The 19,376-nt window shown below is 34.4% G+C and overlaps 1 protein-coding gene across 1 annotated transcript in view; it reads right to left on the bottom strand.

The window, feature by feature from the left end:
- IL1RAPL1 (interleukin 1 receptor accessory protein like 1) overlaps positions 1-19,376 on the bottom strand; it is a 584,747-nt gene that overhangs the window by 239,828 nt on the left and 325,543 nt on the right. The window contains exons 3-4 of the mRNA XM_050980007.1: positions 17,180-17,366; positions 15,942-16,095 (exon numbers count right to left, since the gene is read on the bottom strand). Coding sequence (XP_050835964.1) covers positions 15,942-16,095; positions 17,180-17,366 — 341 coding nt within the window. The remainder of the gene's footprint in view (positions 1-15,941; positions 16,096-17,179; positions 17,367-19,376) is intronic.

Genomic DNA, 19,376 nt, shown 5'->3' with positions numbered 1-19,376 from the left:
AGTACAAGTGCTCTACTTTTACATTTTGGGATAGGCAGAACAGACTATCACTAACTTCTGCTATTAGCTGGTGGGGTTCTGTTTCTTTGTTTTGAAGTAATATTGCCTTTCTGAGTGCAAATACTGATTTTTAACCTTTGAATTTCTATTTGAAAATTATCTATTATTGAAGCAAAAAGTACAAGACAAGCTTTTTGCTTGTCTCCAACTTAATTTTAACCCTCCAAAATATTATTTGAAAAATAATAGAAAAAATATTCAGAGAATAATAAGTGAAGTCTGGGATCCTGACAGAGCAATGATGAATTTCAGATGCAAAGAGCAAAGAATGACCTTCTATTCAGGACATTGATACCTACTGTCAGCTGCTGAACTATGTGCCTGCAAAATATGACTGGGCTGAAGGGATCTTGTAGTGACATAAGAGAATAAGAGAATACCACAGCTATTTTTATAAAATCATTGTATCACAGAATTGTTTAGGTTGGAAAAGATTTCTAAGTTCATCAAGTCTGATGGCTAAAAATGCTGCTGAACAAATATCAAACTGACACAGGGCACAAGCTGAGCAGAATACATCCCAGTCCTTCAACATAAAAGTTTGCAGTTTAGCCTGACTCTGGCTGACCACCATCTAGAATTTGGATCTCTCCTTAAGTAGGGATCAATACATTTAAGTTAAATTCTAATTCAGATAATCCAATTTTCTTCTTTTCTGTGTGAAAAACAAACAAAGAAGCCAACCCCATTTGAATCTAGGCAACACTTCAGTAAACATCTTGATTTGCCATTCAAGAGTTATTTTTTCCATTCTATATCAGCTGCAGGCAAACTATTGAAAGATGTCTAGAAAACAGACAGAGACCATTTAATTTCAAATGAAGTTATTTATCCTGAGTAGCAAAGGATCATGATGTCATGAACCAAATTCTTTATCTACAAACCAGAGCAGAGAGGTTTCTTCATCCTCCCTGTACTCAAATCTACTTTTGGGACTCTGCCTAATAGTGAGGCTGGTAGTGCAACCTCCAAAACCATTCAAGTCTCATCTTCCCTGAGATGACCCAAGATGGTGCCAATTATTGGTGACTGTAATGGCATTTTCTGTGATCTAGACATTGTCAGACAGGAATCACAATGAGATATGCCTGTTAATTTGTAAACAGGAATTTTGTGTGGTTTTGTCCCTCTTTTCATGAATCTAGTAGAGATGACTGAGAGATTAAGAGACATTTTGAGTTCTGAGACTTTGAATTCATGAGCAGTGAAATTATTGTTTAGGTTTTTTTAAATATCCCAAGCCTGGAACTGTCTGAACACACCCAGAGAGCTCCTGCCTATGACTGTTCTTGTAATGCAGTATTGCAGTAGCTGTTTAGAGTGTGGTTTTATTTATTTTGTTGGTAAGCCTGTTTCTCAAGAATGACTGCCAGACAGGGGTGACATTTCACCTACTCCAGCAGTGTCACAAAAATCATCATTTGATGGAACTACTATGCAAGTAACAAAATTATGTCATTCAGAAAGAAGACTTTGTGAACATTGTGATCCTTCAGGCAGCACATCCTAATAGTTAATTCCCACTAGTACTACTAAGAGTTTTTGAGCCTCATTTGCTGCAATATCAGCCTTCTCTAACATTTCCTTCTCTCCCATTTCTTCACTTCCACACAATCTAAGTTCTCAATCATGTATTTTTTCATTTACTTATGCATTCATATTTCATTGACCATTAAGATTTTGCTCATGATTCTGAAAAAAAAAATAAAAAGGGATTCTAAATAATTTTATTTAATTTTTCCTGGTGTATTAGGCAGAGATAAATTTTCCAGAAAGAAAACAAGGGGATAGAAAGAAATTTTTATAGGCTTGATTTCTAATGTAACCATTCACTTCCATACAGATGAGATATGAAAAAAAGATTAGAAGAATTCTAAATGCTTGTCTAGTTGTCAAGCCCCCTCAGACTCACAACTTCAATATTTACAGCTTGCACTCTAACCTGTTTTACAATGCTTGGTGAAGTTCCAAGCATGTGGATCAAGTCTCAAAAGACAGTCAAGGTTATTTAAAAACAATTTGGTACATGGATGCAAAAGTCCCACTTTAAATTTAGCAGAAAAAAATTGAAGGTATTTCTGATTTTTCCTTGCTAAGGTGTTCTGCTTTTACTCAGTGCAGCAGGAGGAGGAGGAGGGTTTACAGGCTGTGACAGATTATTTGTATAATAAAGCCATATTAAACAATAATTTATGTTTTTACAAACCTATTCTAATATTCTTCATGCATTTATATTTCAATATTGTTTACCATTTGTGCATAAGATGCAAAGATATCTCAAATGTCTGTATAGGTAGCTAGCATAACCTTAGGGAGGGAGAAAAAGAGGTTTATATATTTGACAGTGTTGTTTACTTTGCTATAATGCCATTTCTAGAATAAAAGCAACAAAGCAAGTAAAGGAGCATCATGCAGTGGATTATGTAGTAATAGCTTCAAAGGCAATTTGAAGCCTCTCACTTTCTATATTCCCTAGAATGAGCACAACAGTTTTAAAGGTTTTCAAACAGGAAAAGGCTGCATGCTGCAGTTGAAGTATTTCATGATGACAGGTAAAGGCAAAGCTGACAGGTAAAGGCAAAGCTCTTCAACGTATTTCATATAAATTCTAAAATGATTTTGAGAGCTACCCTTTAGAGGGGGAGAGGGAAATCATGATTTTTTAAACAAGTAAAGGATGCCTAGATTTGTTTTTGGCTGATGTTTTCACTGTATCATTCTATGCAAACTTGGGCAGCAAACTTTCATGAAAGCATCATTTCAATGAGATTCAGGTACAGTGCGTTCATCACCAGCTAATTTAAACAGAAATATATAATGCGAAAATTTAACTAAAAATTTATCACCTTTGAACTCAGCAGTTAGAATCTAAATACTTATAGCATAAAGTGAACAAATCTTGTATAACAGTTGTTATACAGCCTGCTGGTACATAAATGATAAATTAAAAACCTTACATAACCTTAGTTTTTAACAGAAATTAGAAACAAAATTCAGCGTGATAGCCACGACAATCCTAACGATATAACTATATTCAATTTTAAAATGATATTCAATTTTTAAAAATCCATTTAATAGTTGAAATAGTGACAATTATTCTCTACTATAGCTGCAGCAGTATTTTACTCTTCCCAATTATTAATATCTTTAATTACTTTTCACAGTGGTTTGTCTTATTTTTCTCTCCCTCTGCTATTTCTTTTTATAAATCAGTTGTACAGAGTAAAAAGAAATCTAAGCATATTCATTCCACTTCTGTTGTTTTCTTTAATGGAATGTCAACAACTATTCTAGTTCTGAAGAGCTCCATTGTACCATGGACTGTTGAAGCCAACAGTGGGTTTTAAAAGCTGTGATTATAGCAGCCATTCATGATGACAAATACAACTGTATTCATTTCAATATATTCAGAACTTCTGACTACCTCACCAGTCTTTAGTGTCAATACTATCTTGTGAAAATCCCACTGGAGGGAAAATCATAGTTGCATTTACATTGGGCTTCCTGTAGAAAAAAAATAAATCACTGTCTTTTCTACATGTATTTTTCCTGACTCTACTGGTGGAAGCCTCTTACTCCTTCTTTATTTGCATATTCATTTTCTCCTGTACACCGCAAATGTGTTGCAGTCTTCCCAGGCTCCCATTGCACAGTAGAAAGAAATATATGATTGTCTTAAATAAATGTTCTATCCACAGCTATTCTGCTGTCTTGGTTTGAATTCACAGCCACTCTTCTCCTGCACCCAGCCAAACCATCATCTTATTTAGGAAAAAGAGTTATAGTATTACTACAGGAATTAAAAGGAAGCCTCTTATTTTATATAAGAACTTCCTAAAAACATAGCAGGATTTTAAATCATCTTTCTCTTGTTAAAAGTGTATTTTCCTTCCAGGGCAGAAAGTTCCATATATTTCTTAAACAACGTGTTACTCAAAATTTGGTAAAGGTCACATGCAGCTAGGCAGCTTTAAAACAGGTTTTTTTTTTCCTCTTCACAAATAAACAAACAAAAAAACCACAAAAGCAACCTGTCCTGTCCTGTCCTGTCCTGTCCTGTCCTGTCCTGTCCTCTCCTGTCCTCTCCTCTCCTGTCCTCTCCTCTCCTCTCCTCTCCTCTCCTCTCCTCTCCTCTCCTCTCCTCTCCTCTCCTCATTTCTTTCTGTTGACTGGTAGTCAGCAAACTCCATTCAAATTTAATGAATGGGTGCACATGTTTAATTAAAACACTTGAATATTTATAATTAAAAGTACAAGAGATAAAACTGATTTTAATAGCATTGTGACTATTGTTTTTATAAGAATAGATTAAAAAATCACCAAGCATCTCTTAGCTGTAGATGAGTACACTTTTCACCCTCTTTCAAATCTTTAACATAACACCCCAGCAACCCAGTACAAATTATTTTTTTCTTTTCTCAAAATCCCTTACAGACTACAGGTTTAGCGCTGGGTTGGCTTCTCTTCTAATGGCTGAAATGGCAGAAAAAAATTGTTTCCATCCTAACTTGTTGACAATGCTACAAGGCCTGTAAAAGAATAAATACCCTTTTTCTATGGATGTTGAAGGTACAATCCACATCTTGAAAATCTAACAGTAGTTAAATTAATTTAACTAGATGTTATCAATTGCCATAAACAAACAAGAATTAGGATCACCTCCAATTCAGTTTTTGAATCAGAATTGCCTTTCTTACTCTACTAATTTTATTTCCTCTTCCACAATATACATAAGCAGGAGCTACAAGGACCTTCCACACATGTAGTTATTCATTCTGCAACAATTAACTTATTAAAAAACCCTCCTTTCTGCCCACAAAATCCTTTTAAAATTCCAAAAGTAAATTTTTCATTTTTCTGTTGACTCTGTATAGTATTTTTAATCAAGTTAATGCAAGTTTTCTGCCCTTTGATACTCTGAAGCACTCAGTTTAATAAGGGAACCAGATCAGCTCATGTTTTCTTAGAAGTGTGACTTTGCCATACATTCAAAAATTGAAAGAAAACTTTCAAGTCATGAAAGTCTTTAAATTTGTCCTGAAAGGCCCAACCCTCCCATAATTTATCTTGTTTGGATTAGTTTTCTTTTCTAATAAAGTAGCATTTTTAAGTACTGCTGTTTTCAAAGACAGATTATAAAAAATATAACACTGACAGTTACCATGTGTCTTAAGTAACTATTAAGTAAAAACAGGACCCTGAACATCTATTTATAATAGTTTATTCCAATTTATTTATACTATAGTCTAAAGTAAGACACCTTCAGTGCTTTATGCTTTCTGCCCACCCCCTAGCAGGCACTTCTACCTGTATGTCTTTTGAGTGGGGTTTATAAATCCTTGTTCTCTCAGCTTTATGTGCATATCAAAATTACTCTGACAGATCACAAAGATGTTTTTGAACCACATAGACAAGAAGACATCTAGAGCAGAACAGTGCAGACATTAGCTTTTGGAAATACGAGATGTAATCTGCCAACTACCATTTATAATATATTAGTATAAAACATTACAGAATACATGCAAAAGCATTTTGAAATGTTCTTGACTTTTCAAAAGCCAGACTAGATCTTTCAAGCATTTTTCTTCAGTCTTTGGAGCTTCTCTCATATGAGAAATAGCAGCATAGGGCTATTTCCTATTAAGTGTATAGCTTTTTATTTGTGCATGAGAATAGGAAAAACAGTAAATGCTTTTCCTCTTGTGAGCACATAATCTCTACTAAATGTCACATTATCCACATTTTGCAAGTGTCTTTTCTTCCTAAATCTCTATTCCTGCCCTCCCATTCATCCTAATAAACTGTCACTGCTCAAATGTAAGCAAAAAGTCTAGACAGGGCTAGCTATTTGAAAACGACAAACAGCTCACCTAGCTTTAATTTTTCATTTTTCCTGGTGGTGTCAGAGCAGCTCCTCAGAAAACTGAGTTTACTCATAAAAATCTAGATATTAAATTAAAAGAATTAAAAAGCATATGCAACTCACACAAAGGAATAAGCCTATTTCTATTTAAATGAGCTTATCACAATGCATTTTTTGCCCTTTGCCTCTTTATTCATGAGTGGTTTTTTGAATTCTGAATGCTAGCTCAAAAATTCCGAAAAACCAATGGAATTGTTTTGAAGGAACAAAACACCTGAAAATTCAAACCAGGATGTCAGCAAGGCTCTGCTGCTGCTTGGAGGGGTGGCTGCTGGGCTGGAGGCTGTGGCCAGGTGGGAAGGTGCCCACTTTGGCCCCACAGGAGCAGTGCCCCCTGCTCCCTCCATCTCAAGGGATTGTTTTTGTGCTGCCTTTCTTCCCAAGGTTTGGCTCTTCTGCTGCCACTACCCACATTTTGCCCTGGTGGGATGGACAGATGGGTGGTTTGCTGGAGGGCAGGATCAGCCAGAGCAGTGTTTGTGGGGAGGCAGTGTGACCCCTCAAAGGAGGAGGAGTGTGACCCCTCAGGTACCTCCTGCTGCTGCACCTCTTAGATGTGGCACCAAGACCCAAAATGCATCGCTGGTTTGTGGTTCATGGGGCAGGCTGGGCAAAGAGGCTTTGAGAGAGAATGGCTTGGGCCACTGAAATCACAAACTGAGAGGCAATTACCACCTGCACCATACAAAGAGAGGAACCTTTCAGTGAAAATGTAAAGAGTCAGAGGGTCTAACCAGTTTATGTTAGACAGGTCCAGAACAGGATGCCAAAAGGCAGCTGGTGCTTGGGCTCTAGTGCCAGGCTCAAAGCTCTGGAGGAACCAGATGTTCATGGCAAGTTGCATTTCTCACTTGGATGTGCATGGAAGACACAAGGTTTCTGGCAGAGCTATATGACAAGAAAACAAAAATCACCTCTCTCAGTTCTTTACTCATCTGGGCATTAGAGACTATTGACAGCAACATTAAAAATGCTCTGTTAGAAGGTGTGTGTAAGTACTGAACAGAAATAGGAGCTTAAAATAAATTTACTGTCTCTCCACAGAAGTATCATAACCCACCTACTTTATAATAAAACATTTATTCTGTTTACTGCAGCTCTCAAACCAAAACCTTTGTTTTCAAGGAGGACTCATTTTTCTTTTTATTTAGTTGGTGTTCAATTGAGAATAGTGAAGTATAAAAAGAAAGCTTCCAGTTGTCTTTCAAATAAAGCACAGAATGAAAGATGGAAACTTAGTGTTACTCAAGTAACACTGTGCAGCACAGTTCATTCTAACTGCCAAAATTAATCAGAACAGAAATATTTTAATAAAAACCCCTATACTTATTTTGCACACTGCAGCTAGCTTAAAGAAATGCATGCTGTGATTCCATCCTAAGAAAACTTAAATACCATGAAAAATAATACCAGTAATGTTTTATACATATCAAAGTAAAAGTAATATATTTTATTAGACCAACTGGTATATTAAGCCCCTGAGATTTAACAACAGCCTTGTACATTCAAAAGCTTGCACTTTTTTTTTCCCCAGCTGTACAACTTGTTTAAAAAACAAATAATATTTCTACTACAGATTTGTTCTTGTCTGCTTTGAAAAGCTGACATGAAATTTTACACTTATTTCATAACAAGAAAATATAATGTAGAGCCAACTTGCCATTTCCAAAGGTTATAACCATAACAACAGTGAAACCTTAGAGCAGGATTCATTTGATTTAGATGCCTATATTATAAGTTTGTCAACTAAAGCCCTCCAAAAGTCAAGAGATGGAAGTGGAATTCTGTAAAACTCAGCTCATCTGATGTTCCACACATTGGCATAAAGAAGATATCAGTCACATCACAGAATTGCCAGGAGGAGCAGCCAGCTCATATGCCAGTGGGTATAAATATTAAACTTAGGTGAGAGGAGTCTTACCTCTAGGGAAAAAAAGCACACAACAGGTCATGTATGCACCATAATCAAACCTTCCACAAGTTGAGTAAAATTATGCTGTGGGACTAGTAGCTCCACAAAGGGCTTGTTAAGGGCTGGAAATGTTCATTGTCATATCAAGTGTCTGGAGAAATATAATCCTCTTGTTGAACATGGGAAGAATGCAGTGAGGTGAAACTGAATGATTTAGAAAGGGAGAAAACTCACAGGCATCCTTCTACTCTAGTTCTTCCATCTTCACTTTGTTTAAAGAATGTGGAGGAAAATCACTGAGTTATATCACTCCTCAGTCATATTTCTATGAAGTTATATCTAATATTTTAAAATTAATCCAGTTCTGGGTGTGAATATAATACTCTAAAGCAAGAAGAAAAACTGCAGTACAGAAATGGAAAAATGTCATTGCTGGTTCAAATTTCTTTTTCATATTCAAACAATTATTGTATGTTATCACGTTCACACAGAGAAAAAAATACAGGCTGGTGAAATTGTTTTCCTACATTAAGTTCTCACATAGATAAGTAAAGCATCAGAAGTTAAATTCTTACACAATTTTGCTGTAGTAATTTCTATTCCCTTTAACATATCTTTAATTTTTAAACTTTTCAGATAAAGTACCCTAGAGTTATTTCTTTTGACTGCTGAATTTTAATTCTATTTTTCCAGTAAGTCAGTAGGTGTTTTACCCAAATTTATTCCAGTAAGGACTGAAACAAACTGTTTACCAAAGTGAGTACACTGGGAGGAACTAAGGATTAAAATCTGTACTTTATAGTAGTGTAGAACTAGATGGGTAGGTTTTTCCTTTTTTATCATAGTAAAAAAAATAAAAAAAGAAAATATTTAATCTCTTGTTCATCCTCTTTTGGAAGGTCACTATGCAGCTACCATATATTTTACCTGTTTCTAAAGCATGAAGAAAGAATATTTAAATTACCTTTATAAAATTGTTTCATTCATTAATTGAAATAGATTGCATGACAGAATAACCAATAAAACATCAGGGTGATTTGCATAGTTGGATTTTTTAAAAACTGATTTGAGCGTTTAAAATTAACATCAGTTCAGATCTTTCATAACCAGAAAGTCAAAAGAAATATTGACTCTTTAAGTCAATGGGCAAATGGACACCAATCTCAGGGAAACTAAGATTTCAGTCTTGATTCACATTCATAATAATAGAATTCTAAGTAAAACATGTTTTTAGATTTGGTATGCACTGTTTTTCTATTGTTTAAATAGTATGGTATTTTGGGTAATTTATTAATACTATGAGACAGCAGCATGAAAAAAAAAACTTTTTCTCCCCTTGGGGGGTTGGTGAATGGGAGATGACAATATTTCGGAGGATGTCAATACTCTTTAGGGGAAGTTACTCTTTTAATATAGTGTAAGATATATTAGATACTTTCTAGATGATTTTGAGGCTACTATTCTGTTAACACACATATCCTGCTGTGACATTGCTGCAATTAAAATGAGGTGTCTTTCCTTTTCTTCTGTAAACAAAATTTTCTCCTTCTAAAAACGATTGCCGTGATTTCAGGTACATGTATTGTCTGGAATTTCTCTTTGAACATATGTATTACCAATATACTTTTGCTCAGTAGCTCTGAGTTTAGCACTTGCCTAAGCCATTTGAAAGACACTGGAAGCATTGGAAAAATTGTCTCCATTTTAAAGCTAAATATTCTGTCAGTCTAATTGTGTATGGACTGTTTTTAAGAATGTGTACAGATTGTTTTTAGGATGGGGACAACACAAGGTCCTTATCTTATTGTACTGGTACATTTTATACTCTGATTTATTGAAGTACCATCCTGGAAGACTCCACTGTACATATAAATTATCTAAAGCACTATAAGTAAAGCTTTGGAAATTACAAATGCTCAGTTAGGACAGTATAGGTGGATTTAACATACTCTAGGGGAATGTAAAAGTAAAATGAAGTCTTCTGATTCTACAGCAATAACGTGAAACATTAACATTCAGTGTAATTTATCTACTTTTTCAAAGGTTGTTTAACAAGCATCTTGGGTGCCTTAACAACAGATTTATTTAATTTCGTGAGATATTATTGAACTACAAGTTTATAAGTCTTTTATGTCTTTAGTAGTCACTAGCACATTTTTGTGATAAACTTTTGTCTGCAAATTCTTTCTCTCTGTAGAATTTATCTTAACAACTTCACTACACTAAACTGAAACAATGATTCTGGTAACAACATCCGTTCACATTGGTTTTATTTCAGTATTCTCCTATGACTCATGAAGAAAGGGAAATTGACTCACACAAACAAACTTCTATTTTGGAAATGTCATTTCCCTATATTTTTTCCCTCACCTGATGTAGAAAACCAGATTTGTTTGGACTTATTATTTTACATTAATCTTTAACCTTATACACAAAGCCAAAATTGAAGAAAAAAAGATCTTCAGGAAAAAAATAGTATGAATTTAAATGACATCAGGTTTATAACAACACTTAGAAATAAACAAAATTGCTGTAAATTTAACAACAGTATGCATGGTAATGCACTGCACCTCTTGCATAATATCTAATTTGTTAATTTAGGAGGAATTCTTCATTGTGATTATAGACTAAGATTTCTTCTATTTCTTATTAATTATTGAAACATGCCCCTCACTTTTACTGTCACTGTATTGTCCACAGGGAGTACAGGACTCCAGCAGCAGTCACGACTGCATCATCAACTACGAGTGGCCACATCCTGGAGGACTTTTGGTAAATAACAGAAAGAGAGCAGTATCCTGTGCATGAAATAGGATATTGTCCTGAATGAAGAGCACATAACCATATCACCCAAAGGGAATAAATTATTCATCAGATCTTTATTCATCTGACCACCCTGCTTTGCCTACTTCTTCAAATTACTTTCTGGAGGATCTTCTCTCTACCCGAACTACAATAGGAATAATCTCTAATAATTAAAACTGGTCTTTGTGAGCAGCATATGACAAAGGAAGAAATGTCAAAAGGTCGCCAGCAGCAAGGTGGAAAATCTGGAATTTTTCCTATCTTTTGCATCTCTTCACTGAAGTGCTGAAGCTGGTTTTCTAATTCATCATTTCAATTTATAACACAGAGTACATGACATCATCTGTACTTCCTTTGAAGTAAAATACATAAAGCTTTGCTCATTGCTGTTTTCATATAAGGCTGGTTTTGAATGACCCTCTAAACCCATTTACAATAAATATGTTAAATGAGCATTTATAGAGAACATTTTATCAAACATCAGCATAATTATTTGATTATTATTACTCAAATACACACAGGAAATTAATTTAGATATTTGTTCTCAGGTGCATTAAAATGATTGCACTATAAAAGAAAGTCACTCATTTCTAATTTACAAAAAAAAAAATCATCCCACTCTTCAGCCATCACTGTGTTAAACCTACAGGATTTTATGCATTTTAAAATGTTAGGTTAGTATTTTGAACATGCTGCTTTCATAATGAGTCTGTTGTTTGCTTTATATTTTATTAGTCTTTGCACAGAATAATGGTAAATAGAACTTCTATCTGAGTACGTTCTGGAATTGAATTAAATTAATGATGAACAAAAGGAATGAACGTCAGCTCTGATAATTATTAGGATCAGCTGAATCAAGTAGTCACTGGGTACATTCAGTATGGTTCATACCAGTCATTAACTTCAGAAACCAAGCAGAGTCTGTGCTAAATCTCTAAATGCTTGGAAAACAACACTCTTTGTTCTTTAATACTTTTCTCACCTAGAACCTGCTAAAAATAAAGAGAAACATACTTATGGCAGCACCTCTCTGTATTCTGATGTATTGAATGTGAAAGAGCAGCACACCTGGAAGAAATTGAAGCCAACTCTGTTTGGGAAAAAATTGTGAACATTTTGTCTTACACAGTAAAAATCGAGACCACTTAAAGCAGGCTATAACCTTCAAAGTACGTGTGCATTTGTGTCCTCTTTCAGGATTTTTTTTGTTTGTTTTTAATTCACAATATATGGTGGCTAGTTGTTCATAAAGATCCACATGTTTTGAGCTGTGAGGCTGGGTATATAATTTAATCAAAATTATTTCTTCCTACTATTTATTTTTACAGTGATCTTTTCAGCTCTAAAAATACCTACATACATGAAGTCATTTAAGATTTCCCATTATGCTAATGAGGACCAAATCTGTCAGAAAGCAAAAGAGACAAAGCTTATTCGATATAACCCAAACTTTAAACAGCACCCAGAGTTGATTACAGTATAACTAAATGAGAAAAAAATGCATTCCTCTTTTTATTGCCTAAGAAAAACCTGAAGATTAAAAAAGTCATGGGTTGAAGACAGAAAAGAGTAATTTGCTATACCAAGCAGGCTGAATTTAAATAATAATTAAAAAAATTACTCTGACAATTCCTATAGCTGGCTGGAATCTGTAAATCTAAAATTGTGCTCATTCCAGCAGGAGTTGTTTCCAAGGGAACTTTTCAGGGTCTAATCATTGAATAAAGAAAACAAAGGGTATTTCTGAGGAAAGGCTTCAGGATTAAGAACCTACTGATTAGCTCTGATTCCATCTGCAAGGTATAAGGTTTTCTTACTTCTGACATAATGGAAAAAAGTATTCTAATATTTTAAACTAAAACAGAATAAGTTCCAACTGCAAGCCTGATGAGGTCTGTTTGCTTTATGATGTTCGTGATAGAGAACCATATGCTATTGCAGTGGGGATGGGTGTATTCTCTCTGACACAGGCTGGACATCATTTGACCTGAAGGAAACCCTTCAAAAGCAGAAAGAGTTTGCAAATTACTTAGTACTATAGGTTAAAAAAATAAATTTAAAAAAAAGTTACTAAACCTAATGTTTAAACAAAATAAATCACTGAAGGAAAGTATTTTTGACCCATGTTGTGCACTATGACTAAATTAACACTATACTTTTCTAATAGGATTCTTTCCCAATACTAAAAACATTCTAAGTTAATCATGTCAGAGACAGCAGGAATGCCTTAATTAAAATTCCTCATATAAAAGAAAACCTGCTAATCTGAACCATAAAAGCCTATAAATGACTTTGTACATTGCAGGGCACTGTAGAATCGGTAACTGCATAACCAAAACCCAAGAAACCTACCAATTATGCTTTTTATGTGAATATTTTGATTAGTTACAAGCTAAAATAATTAGTATATAGTTTTTGTTTTGCAAAACAGGGAATTTCTAGGTCCCATCTCAGAACAATAAAGAAATTGATTCAAATCACTCATATTTTTCAGTGTGAGATACTGATCTTCAAAAAAATTGAAAATGTTTCCATCAGGACCAAAGGAAAAAAAAAAACACCCCAAAACAACAATAACAAAAAAAGTAAGCCATGAAATAGTTGTTACTCTAAAGGTGTTCTGTAAAGGTGTTCTCAAGGTGACATGGAGTGCTTATAATTTAGGTTAAGAAAGGGCAGTTTCTTTTCTCATTTTTTAAGCAGAAAGGAAATTATCTTTTTCTGTGGCTTAGGGGTTTTCAACTGCTCTATTTAGATGAGATGGATGTTACCTATTAAGTGAGTTTGATATTTTTCTAAGTGTGTGAATTCCCTTTTTATTTTTCAACTTTAATAATAAATCAGAATACAAGCCATTGCATGTTTCACTATGAGGCACACAGATATTTAAGGTGTAAAGCATGGAGGTTATAGCAAGAATATACAACACCAATATTGAAAAGAACATGTTTGTAATTGCATCCATAGTTAATGGTCTGTGACAGCAGCAGGTTTCCCTAAAGGAGACAGCAATTCTGACAAAACTCATTGTGTGGGAGAAAGGAAGGGAATCCTTAAGTGGTGACTGTCCACAGTTGCCCAGAGAGAAGAGGTGGTGAGGAAGAGGTGTAAAAAAAATAGTACTATGACTAAATCTATCTGCTTGTTCTGTTTATTCACATAATATTATAAAGACTGTATGAAAACCTACTGTACTACTAAAAGAGCTTACTGATTTGGGGGTTGTCCTTAAATCTGCTGGGGTTTGCAGAGGTGGAAATTGAACACTTCCCTCCCTATGAATTCATTCATTTTTAGCACATCAAAATCAGCCAAGTCTCTTTCTGTCTTTGTCTAGTTAAACATTAAATACTGAACTCCTACCTACAAGTGATGAATTACATTTTTTTTTAAAGTATTCCTACAAATAGTAACATGAATCTGGTTCCAATGCTTTTTTTTTTTTTTTCTTTTCTGTCAGTCTCAGGCTGCTGAAATACTGCTGTGCAGTGGAGCACCAACCAAAAGGACAGAAGGGATCACTTAAAAATACAGTAAATATGTACTTTTGACATCCAGGTATCAAATATTGCACAAGATAATTGACATTATTCTGGTATAAATCACTCACTAGAAGAATCTTTCTCTGCTTTCTTAATATCAGAGTCAATCAAACCAATGTTTATTGTGAGGTTAATCACTCGACAGTAATTGCCTATCTGCACTGACCAAATAAATCAATATTGTATGACAACAAAGAGATCCTGGTTATTGAGTTTAAATAAATATGATTGATTACTTGAATCTCCCAAAATAACATAAACAATATGATTTCCAGACACATCCAACAGTGGAAAATTGCATTCCCTAATTGATCATAATTTCTGTTAATGTGGAGTGAAAATGGGATACAGATAATGAGAAAACAAACTTCACCATTAAAGAAAACTTGCAATTCAACCTAATGCTTAACATAAGTGTGTTACCAGTTGCTGCTGTGCCTTAGATTTATGTATTGGATGCAAAAAGGATCAAGAACAACCCACATAATTATTCTGGAAGACTTTTCTTGGTTTACTAGATGTTTTGAAGGTGCAAGAACTTATACATTTAAGCATCTTTGTCAACCATATGGATCTAGTTCACCTCTAATTTGCCAGGAAAATCCTCATTCTGCCTTTTAGGAAATATATGGTGAAACTACACAGCATGACATAGCTCTTGATGAACCCTCTCTACCACTGTAATCCTATAATTGTAAAAGCCCATTTTTTACCTTATCTGTATGTTCAGCTATATGTTTTACATAATTGTAAAATGGAGGTTAGAGGTCTGGTGAGGAATTGAAAATTCAATAGACCATTCTTCACATTGTTCTGCTGCTGCGGACACTACTATTACAGTATATATTTTGTTTTCATTCATAATGGATTTTAAATATTGATGTGGTGGTTTTAAAAGCAGGTTATATTAAATGCATCTTATGCAATTGCTGTTTGCTGAATTATAGAGTTTATTCATGTTACATAATTACTATGTGGAACTTAAAAATGTTTTTGAAGCCAAGACTAAATGGATTAAAAAAATAATCAGACTAATGAAAAATAGATTAATTGGTAACTACAGTGCTTAATGATTGAGATCAGGAAGTTCTTGAACTACAAACTAGAGAAAGTGGGAGAGAATAACAGAGGAAAAATGCTCTTGTCCCTCAACATGCCCTGCTCAACACCTGAAATGGTCTCACTGGGACAGAGCTACTGCTCTTGGGTTGTGGCTACAGCTATTCTCATGTCCAAAGACAATTAGAAATTGTACTGTGGAGTTATTGCTACAGCTATTTTTATGGCCCAAGTAATTTAATCACATATATGATAGACAGAATATGATAGACATCATGTATTTTTTTTGCTTTAGGAGGATATGTTTTCTGAATTTACATGTTCCTTGATCACACTTTCCACCCTCAAAAAAAAAAAAAAAACAAAAAAAAAAACAAAAAAAAAAAAAAAAAAAAAAAAACCAAAACCACACTAAAAAAAAAGAGCTACCCACAAGCTTTTCAAACAAAACTTACACTTGCCAAGGTACTATAGATACCACTGTGAAGTATTCAGGACAGTTTTAATGTATCAATCATTCATATCTAGGCCCACAGCAAAAATGTGTGCAAATGATATGACTCAAAACCACACAACTTGAACCACAATGTTCAGTGGGGTTTTTTTCTAAATATAAGAGATAGGAAGAACCTGTAATTACCTGTGACTGTCAATTCCGTAGTTCTTCTGACAACAAAGAATCCATATTTTAGCTCACAAGTGTAATTTCCAATGTCATCCTCTCTAACTTCCCGAATGACAAGAGTGTCCTTTTTAAACACAATGCTTGATCTCCATGTCTTTGACTTGCATTCCTGTTTAAAGAGAATATAAAACTTCAGGCGTTGTGTTCTTACACTTAAAATGGACCACTGTGGACAATGCTGCCCAAAGAAAAGGTGGCTAGGCAAGACCCCAGGCTAGATATAAATGTATCTAATCTAAATATTTAAAATTTTAGCCTATTTAGATGTTGGTTAAAACTAATTTTATCACCTGATTTGATATTTATGCCTCTGACTAGAAAAGGGAGTTGATTCATTTGGTGGGTTATTTTTTGACATTGGTTTCCTGAGTTGCTCACATTTAATTTACTTATTTACCGTTGCACTTATGTCTGCAATCTATAACTTCTATATTAGCAGTAGCTCAGGCTGCAAGAGATAATTATTTTTTTTAAATTCAATTTCTAAAAAACATTATAATTAAAAAATGTAGAGAAACGGAAGATGAGAATGAGGAGAAATAAGGATGCTATATGTCTCTTTCTAAAACAATCTTAGAATCAAAACTCTCCATACCTAGAAAAGATGCATTCTTAATCTAAAAAGTATTTTATTAAAGATCAAAATCCAAGATGAGAATAAGAAAATAGTTGGCTACACTTCTCCTATCTTAGATATGCTATCAGTTAATTTGAACATTATCTTTTCAGGCCACAAAATTTTAATTTTTAGGTAGCACAGTCTTGTATATCATGATTAATTCTACTGCACTGCCCACAGGCAACACTACATGCAAGAACTTGGCCCTCAAGTAATGATCTAGAAAACAAAACACAATATTGAAGCAAAGTTTTTGATAAAAACAATGAAATTATATTTGCAAATATAACTTTAAGTATATATGAAAAAATGGAAATTTTGGTAGTATTTGCTGAATTTTATGCTGCAAAATTAAGCTGTTTATTCAGGTAAAGCATAGAGAGATTTCTGATACAGTTTACTAAAGGAAGCATTTGAATTTCTCCGTTAGTTAATTCTTTTCTACCATTGGTTCTGTTGTCTTTTCTTGACAAAATTAAAAACAAGCCAAGCTTCATAACACATTTAAATCAAGAAAATCATAAGAACAATGCATAATATACATTGGAAGGTACAAATCTTTTGCATTCCTTACCTTATACCACAGAATTTCAGGCTCCCTAAATGGAAATAAAAAATCCTCAATTTCAGGACATGAGATTTCCTTGCTTTTGCTAAGTTCAGCTTTTTCAAAATATTTCATCTTTGAATTGTAGCAGAGTCCGGTGTCGTTTTCACCCACCGTCAGCGAAATGGACACTTTCATACAGTAAGTTGAGTTTCTGTAATGCAATGAAAATAGAAAGAAAAGTCTAATAAATTGGAACTTGAGCAACACACCAAGAGCCTAAGTATGACTTAAACCTGAAGTGGCAACATTTTACAGTCGTTAATTAAAACTAATTTTGTGATTAGTTATAGAATAAAGGATGATTCAATCTAAGCCACTTCCAGTTTGTTGACCATAACCTTTAATGCCCATAATCTGCTCCCAGGACAAAATGTTCTACCTACAGACTTCATGTTCTCTCCTGAAACTTGTTGGTACATCTGCTTCTGGATGTTGATAAGCAAGTCAGGCAGAGACTAGGAAACTTTGTCTGCTTTCCCACATTCCACTATGTGATTCAATCAGGCAAAAAGACAAAACTGCTTGAAATGATTTTTTTTTTTTTTCATTTGAGTTTCCAGGTGGGGAGCAAATGAGTGAATAAAGTTGAGTACTCCCCAGGAACACACTGTGATGGTGTAAGATTTCTCTCCTACTGTTCTGTAAATGCATTTTACCCCTGGCCTGCTAACAGAGGATCCTGCAGAGAGCACCGAGGAAACATTCACCCCCTTATCACCATTCTCATCCTCTATGAGCTGATTGCTTATTTATAATGGACTTGTGTGTATCAGACATGGCAGAATCTCAAAGATCAAATACTTGACATGTGTGTCCTTTTTCTGTTCAATAAGAGGGAATAGAAATACTTTTGGATAAAGAATAAGAAAACCTAATTAAAAAAAACTCTAAACTCCAGTTTTCTATGGAAAATGTAACCCTGTAAGTAACTATCAAATTAGAGAATTTAGAATATAGAGAATTAGAAACATAATTTTTTTGAGCAGAATAACCCTTAACTGTTGATCTAATTCATGAACGTGCAAGGAAAACAAATGCACAATTATTTCCTTATAATGAAGTGTGGATGCCATGGGACAGGGAGAGAGAAACGGCAAGTGAGAAATTTTAGGGAGCTGGAGAGATGTGATAACCTGTTCACTGTAAACAATTTGCAGGTGCTGGTTTTCTACCTTGTTTTTCCGTTCCTCTCAAGGACAGAGGGTAAGACAGATGTTTCTGTTAGTTAGCCAATTCTTCGCCTTTGCTACGATCCTGCCTCTCATCTGTTCCTGCCCAGACCCCAGAGCACAAATGAAAAAGAAGTAAGTATAATTTGTTACCATGTTTCTGAATCTGGCTGTATAAAGCAAATATGGTTGTTTAAGCCTTATGCAAGTCAAAGATAGGATCCACTGAATATGGATAACTCTTACTGCATTTAAGTTGGTAAAGAGACAATTCCCATTCTTACCTGCACATGCAATTGCAAATCACTCACTTTTTAAAGAATATTTTTTTATTAGTGTAAATTATGTAATCCTTCCATTAAGGTATTACTTGGAATATTTTATTCATTTGGGTTTTTATCATGTGTCTTGAAAATATCATAAAAACTCACTTAATTCTGCTTTTTCAAATTGGTAAAATGTTTTTTTTTTGTTCTTGGAAGACTCATCCCTTGGAAACAGGTTCTGAACAATTCATCAAACTCTGAGGTTTAAGAGTAAACTAACTAGTCGGGAGTGTCCTGTTATCAGATGACAGGGAGCAGTATATAAGGACCTGTTTGGCTATACAGTTTTCACATTTAAATATTCTCTTTAATTCCTTCCTTGTTCCTATGTTTAAGCATCATGTTTAATTCATGTTACTGAATCTCATTATTTAAATATTTCTAGGAGGACATGACAGGGGAAAAAAATGGGAGGACATTTTACTGTCTTCCCAGTCTCTGAAGAAACGAGGTTAGTAAAATTTTTGCACAGGCATCCTTCAGTATTTGGAGTGAATTTTGCAAAAATTATGATTAAATGTTTTGATCCACTAAAGAACTCTGTTCTGCAACAGTGACAATGTCAATTGCCAGAGACAGAATTCTGTCTGAGATAGATCCAAGTTTCCATCGCAACAGCAGATCCTTTAGCAGATGAAGCTAAGACTTTCTGCTCCATAAGAGAAG

This window comes from Serinus canaria, chromosome 1 (genome assembly GCF_022539315.1).
Source record: "Serinus canaria isolate serCan28SL12 chromosome 1, serCan2020, whole genome shotgun sequence".
Taxonomy (NCBI): Eukaryota; Metazoa; Chordata; class Aves; order Passeriformes; family Fringillidae; genus Serinus; species Serinus canaria.
This window is presented reverse-complemented; position numbering and strand designations above follow the sequence as displayed.